Raw genomic sequence first — 23,384 nt, forward strand, 5'->3', positions numbered from 1 at the left:
TCTAGGGATACAGAGAAAGGCAAAAATATGGTCCCTGCCCTTAAGGAGCTTACAATCTAAGGGAGGAGAAAATATACAAACAATTATGGGATGAATCTTCTAGGAGGGAAGGCACTAGCATTAAGGGGAACTGGGAAAATCCTCTTGAAGAAGGTAGGATTTTAGTCGGGCCTTGAAGGCAGAAATGGTGAGGGAGAAAATTCTAAGCATGAGGAATGACCAGGGAAAATGCCTAGAATCAAGATTTAAGAGTCACTTGTCACTCGATCATAGTATATGTGGGCAGAGAGGGGAAAGGAGAGGTATGCGATTTAAGAAGACTGGAGTAATCAGAGAGATCCAAATTATAAATGTTTGTAAAAGCTGACTGGAGGATTTTATATTTGATCCTGGAGACAAAAAGGAGCAATTTGATTTTATTGAATGATGGAGGGGCAGTTGTGGAGGAGGAATGGCATAATCAGATGAGTGCTTTAGGAAGATCATTTTGACAGCTGAGTGAAAGATGGTTTGGAGTAAGGAGGAAGTCCAACCTGCAGGGTATTATAATATGCCCCATATAATAATATGCAACAGGATGGTGACATTATCAGATGAGAGAAGGGAGTACATACAAGAGATGATAGCAAGGGGAAAATGGCAGGCATGGACAAATAATTGAATAATAAATCGAATAATTGAATATAAGATAGTGAAGAGCCACAGATGACACCAAGTTTGGGAGCCTGAGTAACTGAGTGGTTTGTGATCCCCCTCAAAAATATTTGGGAAGTTTTCGAAGAGAGGAGATTTTAAGGAGAAAGTAAGTTCTGTTTTGAAATGAGTTTAGATTGAATTTAAGACATCTACAATTTGAAATTTCTTTTTTTTATTATAACTTTTTATTTACCAGATATATGCATGGGTAATTTTTCAGCATTGACAATTGCAAAACCTTTTCTTCCATCAGTTAGAAATTTCTAATAGATGGTCGGAAAGTAGAGTTCGAGAGAGAGGTTAGGACTAGATAAATGGATTGGAGATTAATCAATATCGAGGTCATTAAATCCATGGGAGCTAATGAGATCATTAAGTGAAGAAGCATAGAGAAGAGAAGAGGGCTCAGGCCAGAGCCCTGGGAGACACATGTGATTAGCAGGCATGAGCATAACAAAGAGACTAAAAAGAGAAGAATATCATAAAAACCTAGAGAGAAGAGAGTATCAGAGGAAAATTGATTGATGATATCAGAGACTACAGGAAGTCAAGAAGAATGAAGCCTAAAAATTGACCTTTAGATTTGGCAACTGAGCGATCTTTGACTCCTCCTCCTTTTTTATCTCCTATACCCAATGAATCACCAAGTAAGATATAACTTTCAAAATATTTCTTCTCTAGATTACCTTCTCCCCACAGTTTAAACCAGGCTTTTATTAGCTGCCATCTAGATTGGCAGCATGATATCATGCTGGTCCTAGAGTCCTGGGGTTGAATCCCAGCTTTGGCCATTTACTTCCTGTGAGATTTTAAGCAAGTCACATAGCCTCTGTAAAGTGAACAAATAGATCTAGGTAATGTCTCAGACCCCATGCAGTTGTAGGCCTGGGTTACTATGATCCTATTGTAACATCCTTAAAGTTGTCTGCAAGAGGAAGAGACTCCCCCTTCACTCCTTATTGCGTATTACCAGAGCTTCTCTGAAGTTTGTCCCATCATGTCTAAGATAGTCGGATTTGTAAATCCCTCTAATTTGTAAGTCTACCAGAATGATCATGAGTAAATCTTTCTTTGGTGATAAAGTATCTTGCTGATTTTTCAGGTGATCACTGTTCACAGCCCAAGATTGTAAGTGGAGTTTGGAGGATACAATGGGTATTCTCCCATCTAGGGACTTACCCTTTCTATGCCTTGTTGTTTTTAAGTTAGTCTGTAATGTAAATTGAAGATTGTGTTGCCATGAACACCTTCCTCTTATAAGTTTAGTAGAGAGTAGAAAATCCCAATAAATGTTCTGATTAGTTAAGTTTTGGTTAATGGAAGTCATACTCTTGCTTTATCATGATGGTAATGTCACTAGATTGATGACTCAAGCTTCTTATTGGGGTCTTTGGTTTTTTTACATTATAGCCTTCTCCTGATATGCACACTCCCACCCAGTCAAAGTATACCCGCCCTCCCAGATGACAAAACCAAGTAAGAAAAGGCAATAAATATGGTGGCTCCATCTGTAATATGTAATATTCAGCATCTCCATGAGAGAAGGAAGGTATTTCTTGCCTAGTAGTCTTTGTCCTTAATCTAAGTTCACCTGCCTTATAGTTTTGTTTTCATTCTTATATTTACTGTTCAAGAAGTTGCGTTGTGTGTTGAATAGAGAGCAACTTTTAAAGTTTAGGAATACTGGATTTCAGTTTCATTCACCGATACTAGCACAGTGAACAAGTCCTTTAATTTCTCAAAACCTGAGGCACCTTTCTAGAGCTAGGTCCTATAGAAAATTTGGTTTTAGTGGAAAAATTTTCTACACTAGAACTTTGAAGACACACGAAAACTCAGTGTTTATTCTCCAAGTTCTGCTTTCTCCACTCTGCATCAGTTCTTATGAGACTTCCATGTTTCACCGATTTTCTCGTAGCATAGTGTCTAAAACAAGCAGTAACACTGTATTATATTGTATTGTAATGCTGTATTGTCTAGCATCCTTTCCAATGAGGAATCATTTTGCTTTTAATTTTTTGGAGAAGTGATAGTTCTCTCGTGGAAGTTCTTTCGCCAACTAAAATGATATAGAAATAACATCCCAGGGCTTCCCTGTGAAGAAGCATTTAGGGGGAGGAGCTCTGTATAATACAAAGTATGCTGTCTCTTCCCACGGATGTCTTCAAGTGTAGCTTGTATACATGCCTATCCAAAGGAAAGAGAAAATTCAGCACAGTTTATCCCTGAGATAAAGAAATAGGTTAGATTAGAGGGTACCATCAGGAAGATATGGTGGCTCTTCATTAGGCTTCATTTTAGGGTTCAGATTTTCAAGCTATTTTCTCAAGCATCCAAATGGCAGAAGTTGCTTAACTGAGTACAGCAAATTATTCCCATGGTGGATTGGGTTATTTTTCTTTCTTTAAGTTGAGAAGTGCTGATTCAATCTCTTTATGAAAAAATAGACCTCATTTTTTTTTCATTTTCCCAATCAAAAAAATAATAATTTAGAAGCAGTGGCTTCAAGTAGCTGCTACCTGATTATTCCATATTACAGCTGGTCCTTAAAGAACCATAGAGATTTATGCATGTTAATCACCTTGCCAACTCATTAGTATGACTGCTCCTGCTTCTTCTTGCAGTTTTGGCTTCCCTGCCTTGCTCAGAGTATACCTCCCTAGGCCTTCTCAATTCCTTCTTGGTCACGTGAATATATTGTACTATTTGATCTCCCCTTGGTTGTTAAAATTACCATCCTAAGGCCAGTCATGTGAGTAATCGGAGAAAATGTATTATTTTTACATACATATATATGATCGGGTCATTCCGCTGCTCATTAATCTTGTGCAGAAGGAAGGAAGTAAACAAGTATATATTAAGTACTTATTATGTGCCAGGCATCCTACGTGATACTTTACAAACGTTACCTCATTTGGTCCTTAAGACAATCCTTGGAGGTAGGTGCTCTAGGTAGGTGGATAGCACTCTATCCACTGAGCCATCTAGCTTAAAAAATACTATTTTTTTTTTTTTTTTTATCTCGGAGGTGGTTCTCTGAGAATAGAAGGAGAGGAGGATACTGGAAGGGAGAGAGGCGGACTATATCAATGTAAAAATCAAGACCAATAAAATCTTATTTAAAACAAAAAAATTATTATTCTGTTAAAAAGGCACCATGCTTCTGCAAAACTGTATAAAATCAGATCCTGATTAATCAGATATTTTATGGTTTTTTAATTCAGATTTTTATTGATATGTTTTTGTTTTTGAGGGAGTTTCTCATGTAGGAGTTCCCCAAATCATAGGGCAAATCCCTTTCTCTGATTTTTACATTACTTCCATTTCTGAGTCTCTCTCTTCTACTACCCAGAATCATCCTTTGTAAAGAAAACAAAAAGATTGTAGCCTTTTCATATATTCTTCTTCTAGTTCTGCTTACTTCCTTCATCCGTTCTTATTTCTTCCCATATTTTCCTGAATTCTTCGTATTCATTTTTTTAATGACACATTTATGTCCCACTATTTGTTTAACTATTCCCCAATCAATAAATTTTGTGTCTAGTTCTTTGCTCCCACAAATGTCAAAATATTGTTATAAATATTTTGGTTCACATAGAACTTTGCATTCTGTCTTTGATTTTCTTGGAGATATTTACCTAGTAGTATCATCTCCAAGTCAAGGAGGTATGACTATCCTGTTCACTTAGCACAATACCAAATTGCTTTACAGAATGCTTTAACCATTGTTCCAGCTATACCACCAATATATTAGTGTAACTGCTTCTGGCAGCCCTTCCAATGCCTTTTCTATCTTTTTTGTCATATTTGCCAGTTAGGCGTGAAACAAAATTGTTTTTATATCTGCAGCATATCTGTTATTATTAATAATTCAAAGTTATTTTTCATAGATTGATGGTATTTTGAATTCTTAATATTTATTCATCTCTTTGGGGCATTTCTCTCTTGGGCAATAGCTCTTGATCTTAACTATTTGTTTTAGTTTCTTGGGTATCAGACCCTTATCAGAGCTATTTGGTGCCATGACTTTTTTCCCAGTCACCAACTTCTTTTCTTGTCCTGGTTGCATTAGTTTTACAAAAACTCGTTAATTTCATGTCATCAAAATTATCCTTTCTGTCCTTTGTGATTGTCATTTTTCTTTATTTGGTTAAGAATTGTCCCTTAATAAAACAGAGAAAGTTCTAGGGTTTTTTGTCCATTTTAGTTCACCTTGGTATTGTGTAGGATGTTTATCTGATTGTAGTTTCTGCTGAACTACTTCCCAGTTTTCTCAGAAGTTCTTCTCACAAGTAATTATTGTTTTTCTGATTTTCTTTAACTGTACATGGAGCTGTCACAGCCATTAGAATGCTCAGGAGGCATTTTGTAATGAATCAATATTCTCATAAATTAGATATTTAGTCTGTAATCAAGTTGTTCTGCAAATCTTATCTTCATATCTGTGCTTCAGCATATATCTAGTCCTTCAGCACCAAATATTAGACTTCTTTTAACTGAAACCTAGGTCTCCAACGATATCTGGGGCAACTCCAATTATTCTGATCTGCATTGTTGCCACTGGACCCAAATGGCTCCAGAGGACAGAGTGAGATTTTAGACAAGCCTGTCTCACTTAAATCCAGTTCGCTTGCAAGTCATGACGTCACCTTTGAAATGTCATAACATTCTTACATAACTAAGGACAAATAGGAACTAACTCCATAAACCCAAATGCCAGAGACTTTCTCTCTTTTCAGACAAAAGAGGCAAATCTTAAGAGGACAGTTCCATCTAACGGATTTAATACTACAATACTTTGTTTTCTGGGGCATCTAATCCTCAAAGTAGGATCTTCACAAATGAAGTTAGATGAACTTGTCTAGGGATGAGTACATATTCTATCTCATTTCAATTTGGTTTAATTGATAGGGCAAGAAAGTGGCCTCAGACATTTTAGGAACATTGCGGCCGATTTTGATGACCTTTGTTTTCAGTATCAAGCTGAGCATAAAACAGCTTTGTTCAACAGCAGTACCATGGAGAATGTCTAGCAGAGGATCCCAGCAGAAGAGAAATTCCAAATAAATTGTTAGATCTTCCAAAGACGTTATTTGTGAATGAAATATTTTAAATTTTTATTTATTTAGTGTTTTATTTTCTCCAGCTACATGAAAAAAACAGTTTTTAAACATTCGTTTTTAAAACTTTGAGTTCCAAATTCTTTCGCTTTCTCCCTTCTTACTCCTGCCCCCCATTGAGAATATGAACAATTCAGTATAGGTTGTATATGTGTAATCATGCAAAAATTTCCATAATAGTCATGTTATAAAATAAAAACAAACAAATAAAATAGACAAAAAAGCTGTCAAGAAAATAAAATTTTAAAAATAAAATATGCTTCAATCTGTATTCAGACTCCATGTTTCTGTGGGTATGGATAGAATTTTCATCTTAAATCTTTCAGAGTTATCTTAGATCATTGTACTGCTGAGAATAAGCACATTCTCATTCACAGATGATCATCTTACAATATTGCTTTCACTTTGCATCAGCTCATGAAAGTCCAAGTTTTTCTGAGAGCATCCTGCTCATCATTTCTTATAGCATGATAGCATTCCATCATAATTACATACAACAGTTTTTTCAGCCGTTCCCCACTTAATGGGCATCTCCTCGATTTCCAATCCTTTGTTCCCCAAAAACAGCTACAAATATTTTTGTACATGTAGGTATTTCTAATAGTGGTATTTCTCCATCAAAGTGTATGCATGGTTTTATAGCCCTTTGGGCATAGTTCCAAATTGCTCTACAGAGTGGTCTAATCAGTTTGTAAACATCATTTTGCTGATGGTATCAAATCCAGAAATATTACAAAACTTCCTAGTTAAGATCCATAATCAGTCAGGAGTTTAACCTGCCTATTCAGTGAAGAAAAACCTAGTGGATAAAGAATGCTCACTCAGACTATATTATATAGTTGTTTGGACATCCCACAGGTACCTCCGTGTTATTTCTTGGATAGATACTATGTGGGGCCCAGAATTAAAGAGGACAGGATTGGATTGCCTCTGAGACATTTTGTGCAGTGCCTTTAATGACCTCACGTTTCTCATTGAATAGATTCCCATCTTTTTAATACTTTTTTGGTGCTGGTGTGTACCTGGGAGTCATAGGAAACCATCTTAACTAAAGAATTTAAGTGAAGGATCACACAAAGAGTGTTAGAGAGAGGTGTGGTGGACATGAACACTGTAACCCATTACTAAGGAAGGATTGCACAGGAGAAATGCGTATATATATATATATATATATATATATATATATATATATATAGTCATCAGAGAAAAGTAGATGGGCCAGTCAAGTGGTGAAAGAGACAATACCTGATTGACAATCCTCCACTGGTTCCATTTGTAGCCATTCAACATGGAGACATCTAAAGCAAGGCAGCCAGCATGCTAGGTGCACCCACATAAACGATTTATGGAAGAAGAAAGAGTCACACAAAATGAAGAGCTGTGCTTGGGGTGTGATCCTGTTGGAGAGCATCTCCACATTGATGACATCACCGCTCTACCAAAATATAGACATCACGAATTACCCAGAAGCAGTAGAGAATAGTATTCTCAGAGTGAGCTATGGTTTATGAAGAAAGCTTCTTTTTTCTTCTGCTTTTATATTTCCTTCTTTCCTTTATTAAACATCTTTCAGTTTCCCAAACTCCATAGAGTCCCTGAGTAATTGGTATTCATATTCACTTGTAAAAATAATGGAATCTTAGAATGTCAAAGTTGGAAAGGGCTGTAAAGGTCGGCTAGTCCAGAGTCTTCATATTACTGAGGAAAAAATTGAGTCCCAGAGTGGAAAATGCACTTTCCCAAGGTCATGCAGATATGAAGAGAATAAGGCCTACAACTGGATTTTTCAAAGGTTATAACAAAAAGATAAACACAGAGAGAATTAAGTTAGAGGAATCATCTTTCATAATTAGCCTGACATAAATCATTACTCACTAAGGGCAAATGGCCATTTGCAAACCTATAATACACTCATGTTTCCTTAAGGTCAGACTCTAGATATGAGTCACATGAGTGAATTATGAGCATTGCAATTCATGTTGTGTTTATTCCACAGCATACTTTAGGATGTAGTAAGTTGAAGGAACTAGAAATAGCAGTGAGTGGCAAGGAACTTACCGTAGTGAAAGCCAAAAATTATAACTCCGTTTACTTCTCAAATTTCATTGAAGATTCACTCTTAATTCCTTTTCTCTGTATTGCATCCCTCCATTAAGCATGTCTCATTTCCAGCCACCCTATTTTGCAATGTATCATCACTTTAAAAATAGCTCTAGAAAAGTAAAATGAATTTTTAATCTCAATTCCATAACTAGGTTTCTCACCCTCTACCCTCGTACAAAATTATTGGTCCCTGTCTTCACACTCTCTGTATGTCAAATGAAGCTAGTACTACTTGCTATTAGTATATCATAGAGTGAAGAAAATTAATGAGATAATGCTTGAAATCTAATTTAGGTTAAAGTGGATAATAAAGGTGTGATATCAATGAAGAACCTATTAATTTATTTATTAATTCATTAAGAAGAAGAATAATTATTAATTCATTAAGCCTTTTGAATGTATCAGTTGCTTGTTATTTTCCAGAAAAATTTAGAAGTATTTTTAGCAATAAGATTGTTAGAATATATAATCAATAGATACACTATAACATATTTAATATGTATGGGAAAGCCTGCCATCTAGGGGAGGGGGTGGAGGGAAGGAGGGGAAAATTCAGAACAGAAGGGAGTACAAGGTTTAATGTTGTAAAAAATTACCTATGCATATGTACTGTCAAAAAATGTTATAATTATAAAATTAATTTTAAAATTTTAAAAAGAATATATATAATTAATAATAGAAAAATAGCAAAATCAATCAATTTGACCCTAGAAAGCGTCAAGAGTGTTATAAAGTTAGAGTGCTAGCAGTAGACTTAGTTGTGGAAATCCTGGGTTCACCTGATCTGTGCCCCTCCAATTAAAGCAGTCGAATCTCCTAATTCAGATTTATTTTGGCATGGGATGAGGGAAAGAGGACCAGGAAGGGGAGTATTCTGTTATGACAGAGTTGAAAGACAGTTTTATTATTTTCAAGTACATAAGAAAACTAGAACTAAGTTAACTATGTTGCCTCTTAAAGGGCCTTAGGGAATTATTTTAGTGAACAGTTGTGAGTGATTTATAATTAATCTACATGTTTTCTAAATGTTTGAAAGCAGTTGGAACATTCCTCCTACAATTTTATTGAAGACTATTAATTTGCTTAGAAAACCATTTCACATGAATGCCATGTTTCCTTCCCAGTTTGGATCCTATTATAATAAATTCTAAATCTCCAGTGTTGAAATGAGTAAGTTTTTGCTGCGGCACTAATGAAAACTACTGGTCCACTCTGGATCCAATAAGCTTTTACCTGCTACACATCTCAAACTGTATGCAGCACATGTGCCACAGAAGGGACAAATTTGAATGAGCTGAGTGTGCCGCATGGATGCCTTATCTTTTAGCCGGTACAGAAGGTCAGAGCTTGTTAAGCTGCTGTTCCAGGCCTCTGGCCTCAATAATCCCTTTGACTGGAGTCACTGCTACATAGAAAATGATGGGTAGCTGTTGGCTTTCATCTTCTGCCTCCACCTCCCTTACCCAGATATATTCACAGCTTGTTGGTCTTTACCTTGCCTTCCCACGGAATGGTATACAGTAGCCATGAACTTGGCCATCGCCCTGCTTTTCCCCCATAACTATCTCCTTTGATTCATTTCCAATACCCCCACCAGTACTGGTTGAGTAAGAGGAGGTAGCCTTTGTATTTTAAATGTGTATTCCTTTATTGTGATCTCTTAGAACCGTATGCCGTATCTTGCTCCTGATAGAAGGAGGTTGTTTCTCCATCAACTGCTTTCATTGCCAGATTGTTGTGTATGAAATTTGGACTTGCTTCATTGAAATGTACATTCTGCCCTGTACATGGCAATATTATAAGAAACAAATCTGTAATAGGTTCCCCATTGGCTAGATGGTGATGTTGACATCTTAGAGATATTCGTAGCTCAATGTTATCCAACCATGTGCTGTCCATTTTGCACAATGGTACCGATATTGTTGCCACTACCAAAAGGACACATACTTTTGAGTTATATGATACAGAATGGAGCTATATTGGCTCTGACTTCTCTGACGAGCTCAGGGAAGGAATTCCTAATTTGAAATAAATGTGACAGATTCACAATGGTCTTTTTTCCTTGCCGAAAGGTAGGCTTATTTAAGAGAGGAGGTTACAGACAAAAGAAGAGGTAAAATAGGCACCAGGAATGGCAAATGGGAAAGTCGGGAGAGCGATAGAGTTCTCACTATCAAGAAATGTGGAAGAATCCATTAAAGGAATATGCCATAAGGCCTGATTATGCCATTGACTGGCAGGTAAACTCCATAGATGAGTTTAGCAGGCTTACCAGAGTTAGTTATATGGCAAGGAGAAAGACACCATTAAAGGGAAGGCACTATGGGGGTGGAGGGGAGAGAGGGGAATGGGAAAAGGAGAAGGGAAAAAGGAGAGGACAAGGGAAAGAAAGGGGAGAGGGTGATGAAGGGAGAGGGAGAAAGGAAACAGAAGGGAAAAGGGAGCAGGAGAACAAGAGAGAGAACAAGAACCTCATAGTGGGCCGAGTCTTAAAGAGGATTTAACAAATATCTTCATCATAGGCATATCTTTTTTAGGGAAAATACAACCTTGGGGGTTTCTCAGGGGAGGGTGGAAAGTATCAGGAAGCTCAGAGGGAGGGATCAAAGAGGTACAGATGGAAGAGCTGGCAGTTCTGATCCCAGACCTGTCTAAAAGATATCCTGATCAATATTTCAAAGGTGGTTTAAAGATTTCTAGAGATTAGGGGATAGGCACTGGAGGTTGATAATTCCATCCTCCAGGTAGCTAGGTGGGGCAGCAGATAGAGCACCAGCCCTGAAGTCTGGAGAACCTGAGTTCAAATCTGACCTCAGACACTTAACACTTCTAGCTGTGTGACCCTGGGCAAGTCACTTCACCCCAGCCTCAGGGAAAAAAAGAGTTCCATCTTCACAGTCATTCTATACAAACAGGATAGTCTGGAAATTGGTTATGTCTGATACTAGTAAGATGGGTTTCTTCCTAACAATAAGTCCACATCATTCTCCATTCTCCTTTGACGAGATCTCCTCTTGAATCAGGGGCATGTATGTGAAAGGCCACTAATACAGCCAGAGAATGAACTTCATTCATGTGAAATTTAACTTGATTTGTCTCTTGAATCATGATTTTAGCCTCATCAGCCCACCCTCTTACTTGTCTCCATTCCAATAAAATAGCAAAATCAGACCCATTGCCAAGGCTACCCAGCCTTTCTCATCTTTGCCATAGTTATTCTCTGTGTGTGTGTTTCCATCTTTAAAGCAACAAAAGTAGGGTATACTAACATTTGATATGTCCATACCTGCTACACAGAGCCACTGTCACTAGAGTGCCACAGTTTCTAATTCAAATCAACAAACAAACTGTTAATAACAAAAAACCACCTACACCCAATGTGAATTTCATTTGCACCTCTCTGTAACAGTCTAGACAGGCTGCATTGGGTGTTATCCAATGTGATAATTGCTAAGTAGATCTTTGCCACATACTGGGCTCATGTACGAATTACAATTTGGAGGTTGAGTATCATTATTACTTTCCCTGCCTATAGCCTTTCAAAATTTGACAGAAGCCTTGCTGTCTTCTCAGCAAACAGAGGGTCAACCCCGTATAATAGGCAATTATTAAATAAGAAACATTGGTTTCAAATTTACAGTGGCCTGTAACACAAAGAGAATTGGTATCTTCATTTTAAATGACTCTTCATGTGACTCATTTTGGGGTCCTTTGTCTTAACTCACTTTCATTTTTTATTTATTTTAGTGTTCTTTTCTTTCTTCACAAAAACCAAGTTGAATGCCTGGCAGGTTGAAACATGTGTGAACCCAATTTGATTATTCCCAATTTTCTTATTATGAATGAAATGTATGAAGAAGTGACTGACCTTTAAAAAAAAACCAATTTTTCATTGTTGTGTACTTTGCTCCAGACTTCAGAGTCGTCTTTTCAAAGCTCCCTCATTTTGCTTGCTTTTCCTTGCAGCCACATTGGAAAAGCAAAGAGACAGTAAGCTAATGAGATGGGTCATCAAGCTTTTGAAATGTGGTGGAGAAGTATAAAATCTTATAGAAAATCTGTTAATATTTTTCAATTGGGATAGGGGGAATGAAAGAAACAAAAATTTTATTGTAACTAATCTGGGTTTAAAAGTTATCCGGAGGAGAACTGTATTAGGGAGCAGAGGGGAGAGTGTGAGTGACAAGAGAAGGAGATACAGAGAGAAAAGTCAGAATAAAAATACATTGAGCAAACAGAAAAAGCAGTAAAGAAGCAAACTGCATTTTAAATCAAAGCTGAATCTGTGGTATAGGGAATTTTAAAGGACTCCATGTGGGGGAAAGTATTTCCTGGGGGCCTTAGGGCTGCTGTTACAAACACCTCCTTTCCTAGTGATCCTCGCTCTCAGAGACCCCAGCTGTGATGTCTCTCCCTACAGCTAAGCAGCAGGAAACAGATAGAGAGGCATGAAACCCATAGCAGTGCCACTGATCCATGTCTTTTGGGAGGTGGGGAGCAGGGAGAAATAGTAATTAGAATACTTAGCCCTGTACCCACACTAGGGAAACACCCAGATTAGGGTTACTAAAATTGTCCCTTAAGAACCTTCAGAAAAGCTCTTCTTCTTATTTCTTGTTTGTTGGGCAGGGGATGATGGATGTAAATCCTCACAGAAACTGAACCGAAAGGGAATAAAAAAGATAGGATGTACCATCTCCTTCAAGCCTTCCCTTATTTCTCTTGGGCTTCATGCAGGTGGATCCAGAATCACTAGCTGAACATTATTAGTATAATGCCCACACCCTGGCCTCACTGACCGGCGTGTAGCTTTCTCAATTTTTCAGTCATTTTGAATGCTAGGTGAGAATTGGGTGCTTTGTTTGGTAGATAGATATTCGAAAGTGATCATTAGGATCTTTACTAGGATAGTGATGATGGGAACAGAAAGGAGATGGTTACAAAATACTTTGCAATGGTGAAATCAGTGTAATTTGGTAAAAAGTGAAGGAAAGGGAATTGTCAAAGAAAAATCACAAGATTTCTAACTCGGATGAGATCTGGTGTCACTGACAGTTAACAGGGAAGTCAGAAGGAAGAATAGTCTTAAGGGAAACGAAAATCATTTGGGGATATGTTGAATTTCATTTGCAGTTGTCCAGAGGCATTGGGCCCCTGGAGATGTAAGATTAGAGCTTGAGGGGAGTGAAGGGAAGGTTGAGGTCCCAGTATTCATTCAGGTTTAGGAGACTTCCTGTGGGAGCCAAGGAATGAATGAGATTGCTTCTTAAGGCAAAGAGGGCTATGGTAAAATGAGTGCGGAGAACAGAACTTTGGGGAACACATCTTAAGAGGTTGGGGGTCAGGAAGTCCCAGAGAAGGTATAATATTAAGAAAGGAGAAAACGAGGAGATTTGGGTATTTCCAAAAACCAAGGGAAAAGAGGCTATCGAGAAGAAGGGGATGGTCACTGAGGTGAAATGCTAGAGAGAGATTAAGGAAGATGAGAACTAAGAAAAAATTTTTGTATTTATTGATATGGAAAGATGTTTCTGGCACGTTTTAGAGAAGTGTTTCAGTAAACTGATGAGGGCAGAAATCAATGTCAAGGGATAAAGGAACAACAAATACCAAGAGTAATGAAAAAATGGAAACATTGGAAATATGCTAGTTTTTCTTTTCTTTCTTTTTTTTTTTTTTTAGCTGAGGCAATTGGTTGAGGTAATAAGTAACTTGACCAGGGTCACACAGCTAGGAAGTATTAAGTGTCTCAAGCCAGATTTGAATTCAGATCCTCCTGACTTCAGGGCTGGTGCTCTATCCACTGAACCACCTAGCTGCCCCTTATGCTACTTTTTCAAGATTAGTATTGAAGTATAGAAGACAGACCAGATAAAAAGGTTGAGGAGAAAGATTTCCTCAGCACTGGGGACATCAGAAGGAGGGATTTGCTTTCTCTGTGGGAGAAAGGGTGGTAGAGCCTCACCATTCTATACCAGCAGAATAGTCTGGGAGAACTAGCTCCCTTTTTGTACCCATCTGTGTACTTGCTTATGACTGATAATAGCAAAATGGACTTCATCACTTAGATGGGAACGGTCTTCAGAAGTTATTTTATTTACTGCCTACATTTTATGGAGGGGGCATCTGTGCCCAAGAGACCCAGGTCATACAGCTAGTCAATAGAGAAGCTGAAATTTGGCTCCTTATCCAGATTTCATCATACTTTTTCCCTTTAGGAGTCAGATGAGAGGAAGAAAAAAAGGATAGATATCCCCTTGCCTTAACGCAGAATGTGGTCATCTAAGAAAATAGCAACTATTTTGTCCTGCTTTAAGGATGTAATTCTATGGAGAAGAGCTGATAGATAGAAAGACAGACAAGTAGATTCCCAGTTTCTGTAATCAAATTTATACCAACCTCATCTAGTCTACTCACATAGGAAAGCAGCCCAATACAATAAGAAAGTACGTTGGATTAGGTGTCAGAGGACCCCAGTTTGAAAGCAGACTCTGCTACTTGTAGCTAGATGTCACCTTATCTCCATGGGCCTCAGTTCATCTCGGAAATCTAGGGGGTCCTTCTGAAGAGGAAACCCCAAAACTCTGAAAAACCCTTAAAGGAGAAAACCTCCTTCTACTTTGCCTCAGGGAGGGGGCTCCACTCCAAGCACAGTTTCATCTTTGTTATCTGGCTCAGTCCCAAAACCCATTGAATTCAATTCAAATTCTAACCCTGGCTGAAACCCAGCCAGGAGCCAACATGGGACTCCACCCACAGGCCCCTTTAGCTAAATCTCTCATTATAAAAGAGCCAAGCTGGAGTCTTCTTTTGGCAGAGGGTCTAAACATGCCATCACCATGCCTGGCATCAAAGACTCTCTGTTCACTGGAATCCTATTTCCAGTGCCCTTTTATCTCAACCTTCAACTTTACTAATTAGATTTTACTTCCAAACCCCTTTTATCAATTTAGGTTTTCGGGTCTATAAATTCCTCTTGTGCCGCTACTAGAACTCATTTATTTAATCTGTATCCTTGCGCCGAATCCAAAGGGGTTACAGGGGAGCTCCATTTGACTCCCTGTACCCCAAACCTGCCACTAGACAGGAATTAAATTGATTGAAGAATTAAACCCTAATTTCATTTAGGTACCACAAATCATCAGTACTGGTTTTGCTCTCAGGTCCCTTCTAACTCCATCTGTGATCCTAGGAAGTAAAGACAATCTAACTGAAAAAAACGCAAGACACACATGATTAGAAAGCTCAATGACAAGCTCCTTGAGCTCTCTGGATATTGGTTTTGCTTTTAGTTTTTTCTCGGGGTTTCACTGGAGGGTCCAGCATGGGCAACACAGTTGTTGCAATCAGTGAATGGATGTTATATAAGCAATAAAACATCATCAACATGACATTGAAAAATGGAAGAGCCCCCATTTTTTCAGCCAGTGGAAAAACATTCCCCAAGGTCAGACAGCCTCAGGAACTAGCAGCACTACAACTTGACACTATATCTTTGGCTTTCTAATCCCAAACACTGGCCACCATTCTGCACTGCCTCTGGTACATGGTCTGGTACAGTCAGTTTGTGCTGAAGGAATTCACATGAGGGAGAAACCTCTGCATGAAGTACTTAGAGCTCCTCAAAAGTAAGAGTACTCGTTTTGTTTTGTTTTGTTTTAAGTTGATAGAAGTTCTGAAAAACAGATAAATGTATCATATTTCCATGGTGGTCATTTTAAATTGCATTCCCAAAGTTTCTCTGCAATGGAATATCACTCTTCTAAAATGGCTTCTTTTTCCTCCACTTATTTTTCAGATGGTTTGACTGACTGTGTGGACCCTGACTGCTGCCAACAAAGCAACTGCTACATCACCCCTCTCTGCCAGGGCTCTCCAGACCCCCTGGACCTCATTCAGCAAAGCCAGCCCTTGCTCTCCCAGCATCCTCCACGACTCTTCTATGATCGAATCAAATTCCTTATTGGGAAAGACAGCACTCATGTCATTCCTGGAGAAGTCTCATTTGACAGCAGGTATGTGTTTAAGCTCAATGAAGGGGGGGAGCAGGTCATGTTTCCTTACACAGTTATGATGATAATTTAATTCAACTCAAACATCTCTTTAGCACCTACTCTGCCAGACGCCAAACTACATATTGAGAGTGCTGAAACAAAGGAGTACTGTCCAAAAGCATGAATTCTTAAACAGATAAATAAATATACTAGAATATGACAAAAGAGTGAGCATTAACAATTGGGAGAAGGTTTCCACATAGGAATTGGCATTTGAACTGAACCTTGAAACAAGCTGGGGATTCTACTAGATAGAGGTGATGACGAGCTCTACGAACATGTAGAATGACCTTTGCAAAGACACAATGATTAGAGGTGGGACACTGATTTCAGTGAATAACTAAATAAGCTACTTTGGCTGGAACGGTAAGTGCTGTAAGGCAAGTCTACAAAGGTAGGTGGGAGTCAGATTGTGGAAGGTTTTAAATGTCAGGCTGAGAAATCTGCTTTTTATCCTGAAGGTAATAGTGAGTTACTGAAGATTCTTTTTTTTTTTTTTTTTTTTTTTTCTTTCAAAAAATTTTTTTTTATTTTAATGGTATATTATTTTTCCAATTACAAGTAAAGAAGGTTTTTAACATTAATTTTTGTAAGATTTTGAGTCATTTTTTCTCCCTCCCTCTTACTGCTCCCCTCCCCAAGACAGCAAGCAACCCGCTATAGGTTATACATGTACAATCAACTTTTAACATATTTCCATAGTCATGGTGGGACATAAAAATCAGAACAAAAAGGGGAAAGCTATGAGAAAGCAACAACAAAAACAGCTATTTTCACCCTTTTGTTAGGTTTTTGTTATTTTTGTTGAAACTTTTTTCTTTAACTTTTTCACTTAATGATTCATTTGCTCCCTTTCCTACCCAGATATTGTACATTGTATTCATGTTTCTTCAACCATACCATTTAGAATCAAAAATGGTAGCCAGGCATATTGATATATGTATTCATACATTTCTAATGAGAGGTGATAGTTTAAAATGTTGGAAAGTCAAGTCAATGAGCACTTATTAAGCATCTGCTGTTTGCCAGGCACTGTGCTAAGCACCAGATTAAAAGAAAAAAATCAGAACAATCCCTCAAGTAGCTCATAGTCTAATTGGAGAGATGACAAGCAAATAGCTACATATAATTAAGGTATATAAATGGCAAGTTGTAGGTAATCACAGGTTTAAGTTACTGAAGATTCTTGAGGAGGAAAGTGGTATGGTCAGATCTGTGTCTTATGAATAGCATTCTGGTAGCTAGGAAGACCATGGTTTGGATAAATCTGAGTTAGCCGGAGAGAAGAGATGTTTTAAAAGTCATGGTTTTTACAAACTCATAGAGTTATCATTGGAAGGGATTATAGAGGTCATTCAATTCAACACCGTCACTTTACAGGAGGCCCAGAAAGATTCAGTGACTTGCTTAAGTCACAGAGATGGTGGGCAGCAAAAGTAGATTTTGCATCTAGGGTGTCTCATTACAGTTCATCATTTTTTCCTCTTCTAATCATAATCTGTTTAGTTAATGTATACTAAAACCTTTGTGAGTAGCCAAAACACAAGAGAAAATTGAAAACTCATTTCTGAATATTAATAAAAGCTACATACAAGAGAGAAAACAGACATAAACTTACCCACTCCATGTTACAGTATCTCTATTTTATGCGTATATATAGATATAGATAGATAGATAGATAGATAGATAGATAGATAGATAGATAGATAAAGTAAAATAGGCAACAGGAGTAATAAATAGAAAATAGAAATAGTGGTAGATATAAAGTTTTGGGAGAGCAATAAATTGAAATAAAAAGAATATCATGTGAAAATAGCATAACAGAGATTCAGTTCGCAACATGGAACAACCTTGACAAGACATTCATTATAGATTACAAAATCTTGCTATTTATTATGTGAATAATAAATAGTAAGGGGAAAGGCAAGTTCCCTAGTGGAACTTACAATTAACTGGGAGGAAGAAGCCATTAGACAGAAAAACACTATGAGGAGGAGAATACCTTGATCCTGAAAAAGATTCAGCAAAAATCTTAATCATAAGCACACCTTTTATAGGGGAAATATAACTTTGGGGCTTTTTCAGGGGAGGAGAAGAAATAAAGGTAGGAGCAAGGATGTATACTGAGATGTTGAGACTGCCTTGAAATTACTAACAAAGACAGTCTGGGAAAGCCTGGTTTCCCATCAAAGCTAACTTAAAAATGCTTTTCAAGGAAGTCTGAGCACATTATGTGCAATTCTATATATATTTATACAATTATTTTGCTGCACAAGCAAAATCAGATCAAAAAGGGAAAAATAAGAGAAAAAAAAACAAACAAGCAAACAACAACAAAAAGAGTGAAAATGCTAAGTTGTGATCCACACTCAGTTCCCATAGTCCTCTCTGGGTACAAATGGCTCTCTCCATCCCAAGATCATTGGAATTGGCTTGAATCTTTTCATTGTTGAAGAAAGCCGCTTCCATCAGAATTGCTCATCGTGTAAGACAGTCCTTAAAACTAAGTTCCCTTAGCATTTCCTGACAAGGGGAGAGAATAAGCTTGTTTCAGAATTCACATCATATACACAGATAAAATCCTCCTCCCAAGATTGTGTGTGTGTGTGCACATGCACAACACATGCAAACATAAGATTAACAAAAGCCATACATTAGCAAATAACCACAAGGAAGAGCAGGTTCTTTTCAGATCTAAATTCTGTGAATTATATTATAAAACATTCCTTTTTTGTTTGTTTGTTTTAAATTTGAGTTCTAAAACTTAATTTTTTAACTCTGACAATTTTCCTTAATAAGAAATGGTTCTCTGTCTCATTATTAAGTGAATTTGGCTTCCTCCTCGAGGAATCCTAGATCTAGAGCTAGAGGGATTTCTGAGCCCCCCTGCTCCAACCCCTTTATTGTCCCCATGCACTTGAGGTCCTTGGAGAAAAGTGCGCTTTTCCTGGGATCACACAGATAGTAAATTATAGAACCAGTGATTTGATCCCTCTGTTCCAAATCAAAATCTATTTATAACATGCAGATGGTTTCATTTATTTTTATTAATGATTTGTACCAAGGTACAGCCCATTTGGTAAAGAAAAAAAAAAAAAAACAGCCATTACCAAGCTACTCTGAAGCATGAAAGAGGGAGATCCCATTCATTTTCTCAGTGACTTTTTCTGCTCTAGCTTTAGCCATGGCATATTTTTCTAATTAAACTAGGCATGGCTGCCGTTATAATCTCATGAAAATAATTTGTTCATTAGGCTGGTTAATATAATTGACTTCAAAGGAAATTGCAACACATTCAGAAAAGCAGAACACAGAAGCCCGCACTGTGTACCTTGTTTCCTGGTGCATTGGATCTTCCATGTAGGGCTTGTATACAGGCCCACGGTCATTTAAGAATGAGTCAACTAGATCTTGCTTTACACGTTTGACATATTCCTCCAACCCTCCTCCCCAAAAAGAAAAAGATGTGAGAAAATGGAGTTCAAATCTATTTTCTTATTGACTCTCTCTTTTCATTTAAAAAATGTAGTTCTACAGAAAAGAACAGGAAAAAGCCCCAATGATGAAGTTCTGAAGGAACAGAGAAAAACTTTTAGTTTTAGAGAAAGTTTTAGTTTGGAACTGATCCCTCAGGCAAGCAGGGAGAAGGCACTGATAATGTCAGCTCCATGGTCCCACCCTCTGGAAAGGTTATCCAGTCTGAAATCCAAACTATGTCAAACCCCTGAGAGCCAACCTCTGTAGAGGTCCCGAGCAATCTCACCTCACCATACACTGTCAGAAATCCCAGTCATGTCCCTGGGGTTAAATTTTCCCTCAAAAATCTCCTTATGGGACGAGGCCCTCTCCAACAATGAGATGAACCAGATCAGTTCCAACAGAGCAGGAATGAACTGAACCAGCGACACCCAGCGAAAGAACTCTGGGAAATGACTATGAACCACTACATAGAATTCCCAATCCCTCTATTTTTGTCCACCTGCATTTTGGATTTCCTTCACAGGCTAATTGTACACTGTTTCAAAGTCTGATTCTTTTGTACAGAAAAATAACTATGGACATGTATACATATATTGTATTTAATTTATACTCTAACATATTGAACATGTATTGGTCGAACTGCCATCTGGGTGGGGGGAAGGAGGGGAAAAATTAGAACAAAAGGTTTGGCAATTGTCAATGTTGTAAAATTACCCATGCATATATCTGGTAAATAAAAACTATTAAAATTTTTTTAAAAAATTTAAAATCTCCTTATGGGTTCTCCCATGGCTGCTACCTTCCTTGGGGTCAACTTGCCGTAGCACTCTGCCTCATGCTGTCTTCTTTCCCTTCCCTGGACATGCTTCGTGGTCTCTCCTCCTACGACCAATATCGCTCTCAATCCCACTTCTCCTCCTTACAGCTAACTCTTAGAGTTCTAAGTCCCTTTCAGGACATGCCCCAATCTCATGGGGTGCTCCCTTTCTTCTGGGTAATTATGAGTTCCATGGAGAAACTTGTCTTTCATATGATCTCCCACTCTATTTCATATTTACTATTTCCGGTGTCCATTGTATTGCTTTTTGAAAGCTCATATAATATTACCATATTCCCCATATTTAGTGTGTCTTCCTTTTTTAATTATAGCTTTTTTTTATTTTCAAAACAAATGCAAGGATAATTTTCAACATCAATCCGTATACAACCAAAACCTTGTGTTCCAAATTTTTCCCTCTCTTTCCTCCACCCCCTCCCCTAGATGGCGAGTAATCCAATATATGTTAAACATGTTAAAAAATATGCTAAATCCAATATATGTCTACATATTTATACAATTATTGTGCAGCACAAGAAAAATCAGATGAAAAAGGGAAAAAATGAGAAAGAAAACAAAATGCAAGCAAACAACAAAAAAGAGTGGAAATGCTATGTTGTGATCCATATTCAGTTCCCATGGTCCTCTCTCTGGGTATATAACGTCTCTTTCATTAAGATACCTCTGCAATCTCCATAGACATTGGATTTTTGTTAGGGTGATATTCCATATAGTTTCCAATTCACCCTAGTTAGAAGAGCCTTGCCAGAGGTCTGAGTAATCTTAAGAAAAACAAACCAAGAGAGTTTGCTTGTTACTGAATTTACAAAGATGTCACCCCACACACTTAAAAGGCTAAGAATTACTGGTCTTTAATGGCCAGGATTTAATAGCTATTGCACATTTGTTTGTTTGTTTTTTCTGAAACTTAACCTTAACCCACTTTCTCTGGATAAGATTAAGTTTTGACCTTCACTAGTGTTTGGACTCGTTAATGCACGATAGGCATTTTTTTGACTAATTAACATCTGCTTTCCTCAAGTTTAATTCCAGAAAAGGAAAGAGGCAGGTGGAGAAGGGAAAAGGGAGAAATCGGTATATGTGAATTTAAATCATCTAACTTCCTTCCCAGAGGTTTTAAAAATGTGTTTGCTATCTTTCGTTTTTATAGAGAAATCATTCTCCCCACTTGAATCCTCCATTAGATAACTGAAAGAATGTACAGGATGACCTAGATCATGATATTTGGAGCAATAAACTTAGAAAAGTAAAGAAAGACCTAGACATCCCTGGTGGAGCTTCATGCTTGCATCCCCAACTTAGCAGCTGTCTCAGTGAGCAGGCCAGGAATGAGGCTTCCAGACCTCTTCTGTCTGGATTGACTGAGCTTCTCTAATACATTTGTTAAGTACAGCAAGTTATCTGTATTACAGCGTGCATTTCAGTTCTTTCACATAGTGATCTCAGGTTTTACAAGTATTTTGATAATTTTAAATTCCGGTGACTTTTCCCCATAGAAATTAAGAATGGTATTGCCTTTGGGGGAAAAAAAAGCAATTGGACTAGAAAAATCAGAACTGTCAGTTCTCTGTGTCTCACACAGTGTATGGGCTGGAGACAGACCTGAATTTTCATCCAGATATTGTCTACTAGATGGTTCCTCATGTCTTCCCCTTGTCTACATAGGGTCAGCAACCACAGCCTTCAGTGTAAAGGGCTAGAACTGAGCAGATGCACTTAAAGGAGATAACCTAGCACTTGACGCTAATTACCAATTGGACAATACTCTATTAACATATGCTTGGAGGATGACCCTACTCAACTCTGTGCTGGCTCGATCTGTGGGTGTGGATAGAGAAGGGGAGAGAGATCAGAAGGTGGAGTAGGACAAGTAGGATCATTCTTCCGTAGTGGAGAGAGAAGAAAGAAGGTGTGGAGATTTTATATCTAATCCTCTGATGGTGACCCCAAAAGACCAAGAATAAAGACTTTTGTTTATCCTGACTGGCTGATTCTAATAGATCCAGGGCACTAATGCAGTCACAACACTGCAGTCCATGTTTGACCTTCAAACTAAGAATGATTTTTTATATTTTAAACAGTTTTATTGGAATACAACTATGTCCATTTATTTATGATTTCTCTATGGCTGCTTCAATAACAGGGTTGAATAGTTGTGACAGACTGTATGTGACTGTCTCATTGCTTCTCACTGCTGCTCAGTGCACTATAAATCCCAGTGACACACTTATAACTTGACAGTGTTTTGAATGCCATGTCCATCACTCTACCATGATATTTTTTTTTTACCAGTGCATACTCATAGCATCAAAACAGGGAAAGAAAAAATTTTTATAATGTTTTTGAGCTCAGAGATAAGAGGGAAGTATTTCTGAATGAAAACTATTCTTATCCACTATTGTCAAATACTAAATGACTTTGGAAATTAGATTCTGTTGTAGACTTGTTAATGTTTCTTAATGAATGTAGCTTGAAATTACAAGACAAAACCACTTATGTGCAAAGATTTTTACTGGGATAAAGTTAAATGACAATTAACATTTTTTGGATCCGAAGTAATGTCAGGCTGCTCGATATACTTCCTATACTATCAAATGTTAAAACAAGAAGCTAGATTTCTATTCCCACACGTATTTGCAATGGATATATTTTCTGAGCTCAAACTACAGTTCCAGTCAGAGTTGATGCAATTGTGAAAATAATGTCGATATTACAGAATCTATTTAAGGGCCCAGTTCAGGAGCTTTTTCCTCACTTTCCATTGGAAGCTGTTAATGTACAAGTCTACATTTAGCTACATGCTAAAACACAAATATCAAAAGAAGAATCTAATATAGCTAGTCTAATATATATGAATATATTCAATTAAAATCATGATTGATATCAATATTTGGCAGCGTCAAACAAGAAAGTTTTAAAGAAAAAATATATAAAATTGGATAACAGAGCAACACTAACAGATGAACATTGGCGATCGATTTTGATTAGAGACACTTAATCCAAATAAGTGCAATGCTATTCCCCCCAGAATGAAGTAGGTCTGCAATACAAAGAATGACATTCAATTATTATTATTATTATTATTATTATTAT

At 37.5% G+C, this 23,384-nt stretch overlaps 1 protein-coding gene across 10 annotated transcripts in view; it reads left to right on the top strand.

Annotated features, from left to right (window-relative positions):
• The window catches only part of TENM1 (teneurin transmembrane protein 1), a 3,105,198-nt gene that overhangs the window by 2,950,320 nt on the left and 131,494 nt on the right, over window positions 1–23,384 (top strand). For all 10 annotated transcript variants that reach the window (XM_074277949.1, XM_074277947.1, XM_074277946.1 and 7 more), the window contains one exon: window positions 15,718–15,934. In XM_074277949.1, coding sequence (XP_074134050.1) covers window positions 15,718–15,934 — 217 coding nt within the window. The remainder of the gene's footprint in view (window positions 1–15,717; window positions 15,935–23,384) is intronic.

This window comes from Sminthopsis crassicaudata, chromosome X (genome assembly GCF_048593235.1).
Source record: "Sminthopsis crassicaudata isolate SCR6 chromosome X, ASM4859323v1, whole genome shotgun sequence".
NCBI classification, from domain to species: domain Eukaryota; kingdom Metazoa; phylum Chordata; class Mammalia; order Dasyuromorphia; family Dasyuridae; genus Sminthopsis; species Sminthopsis crassicaudata.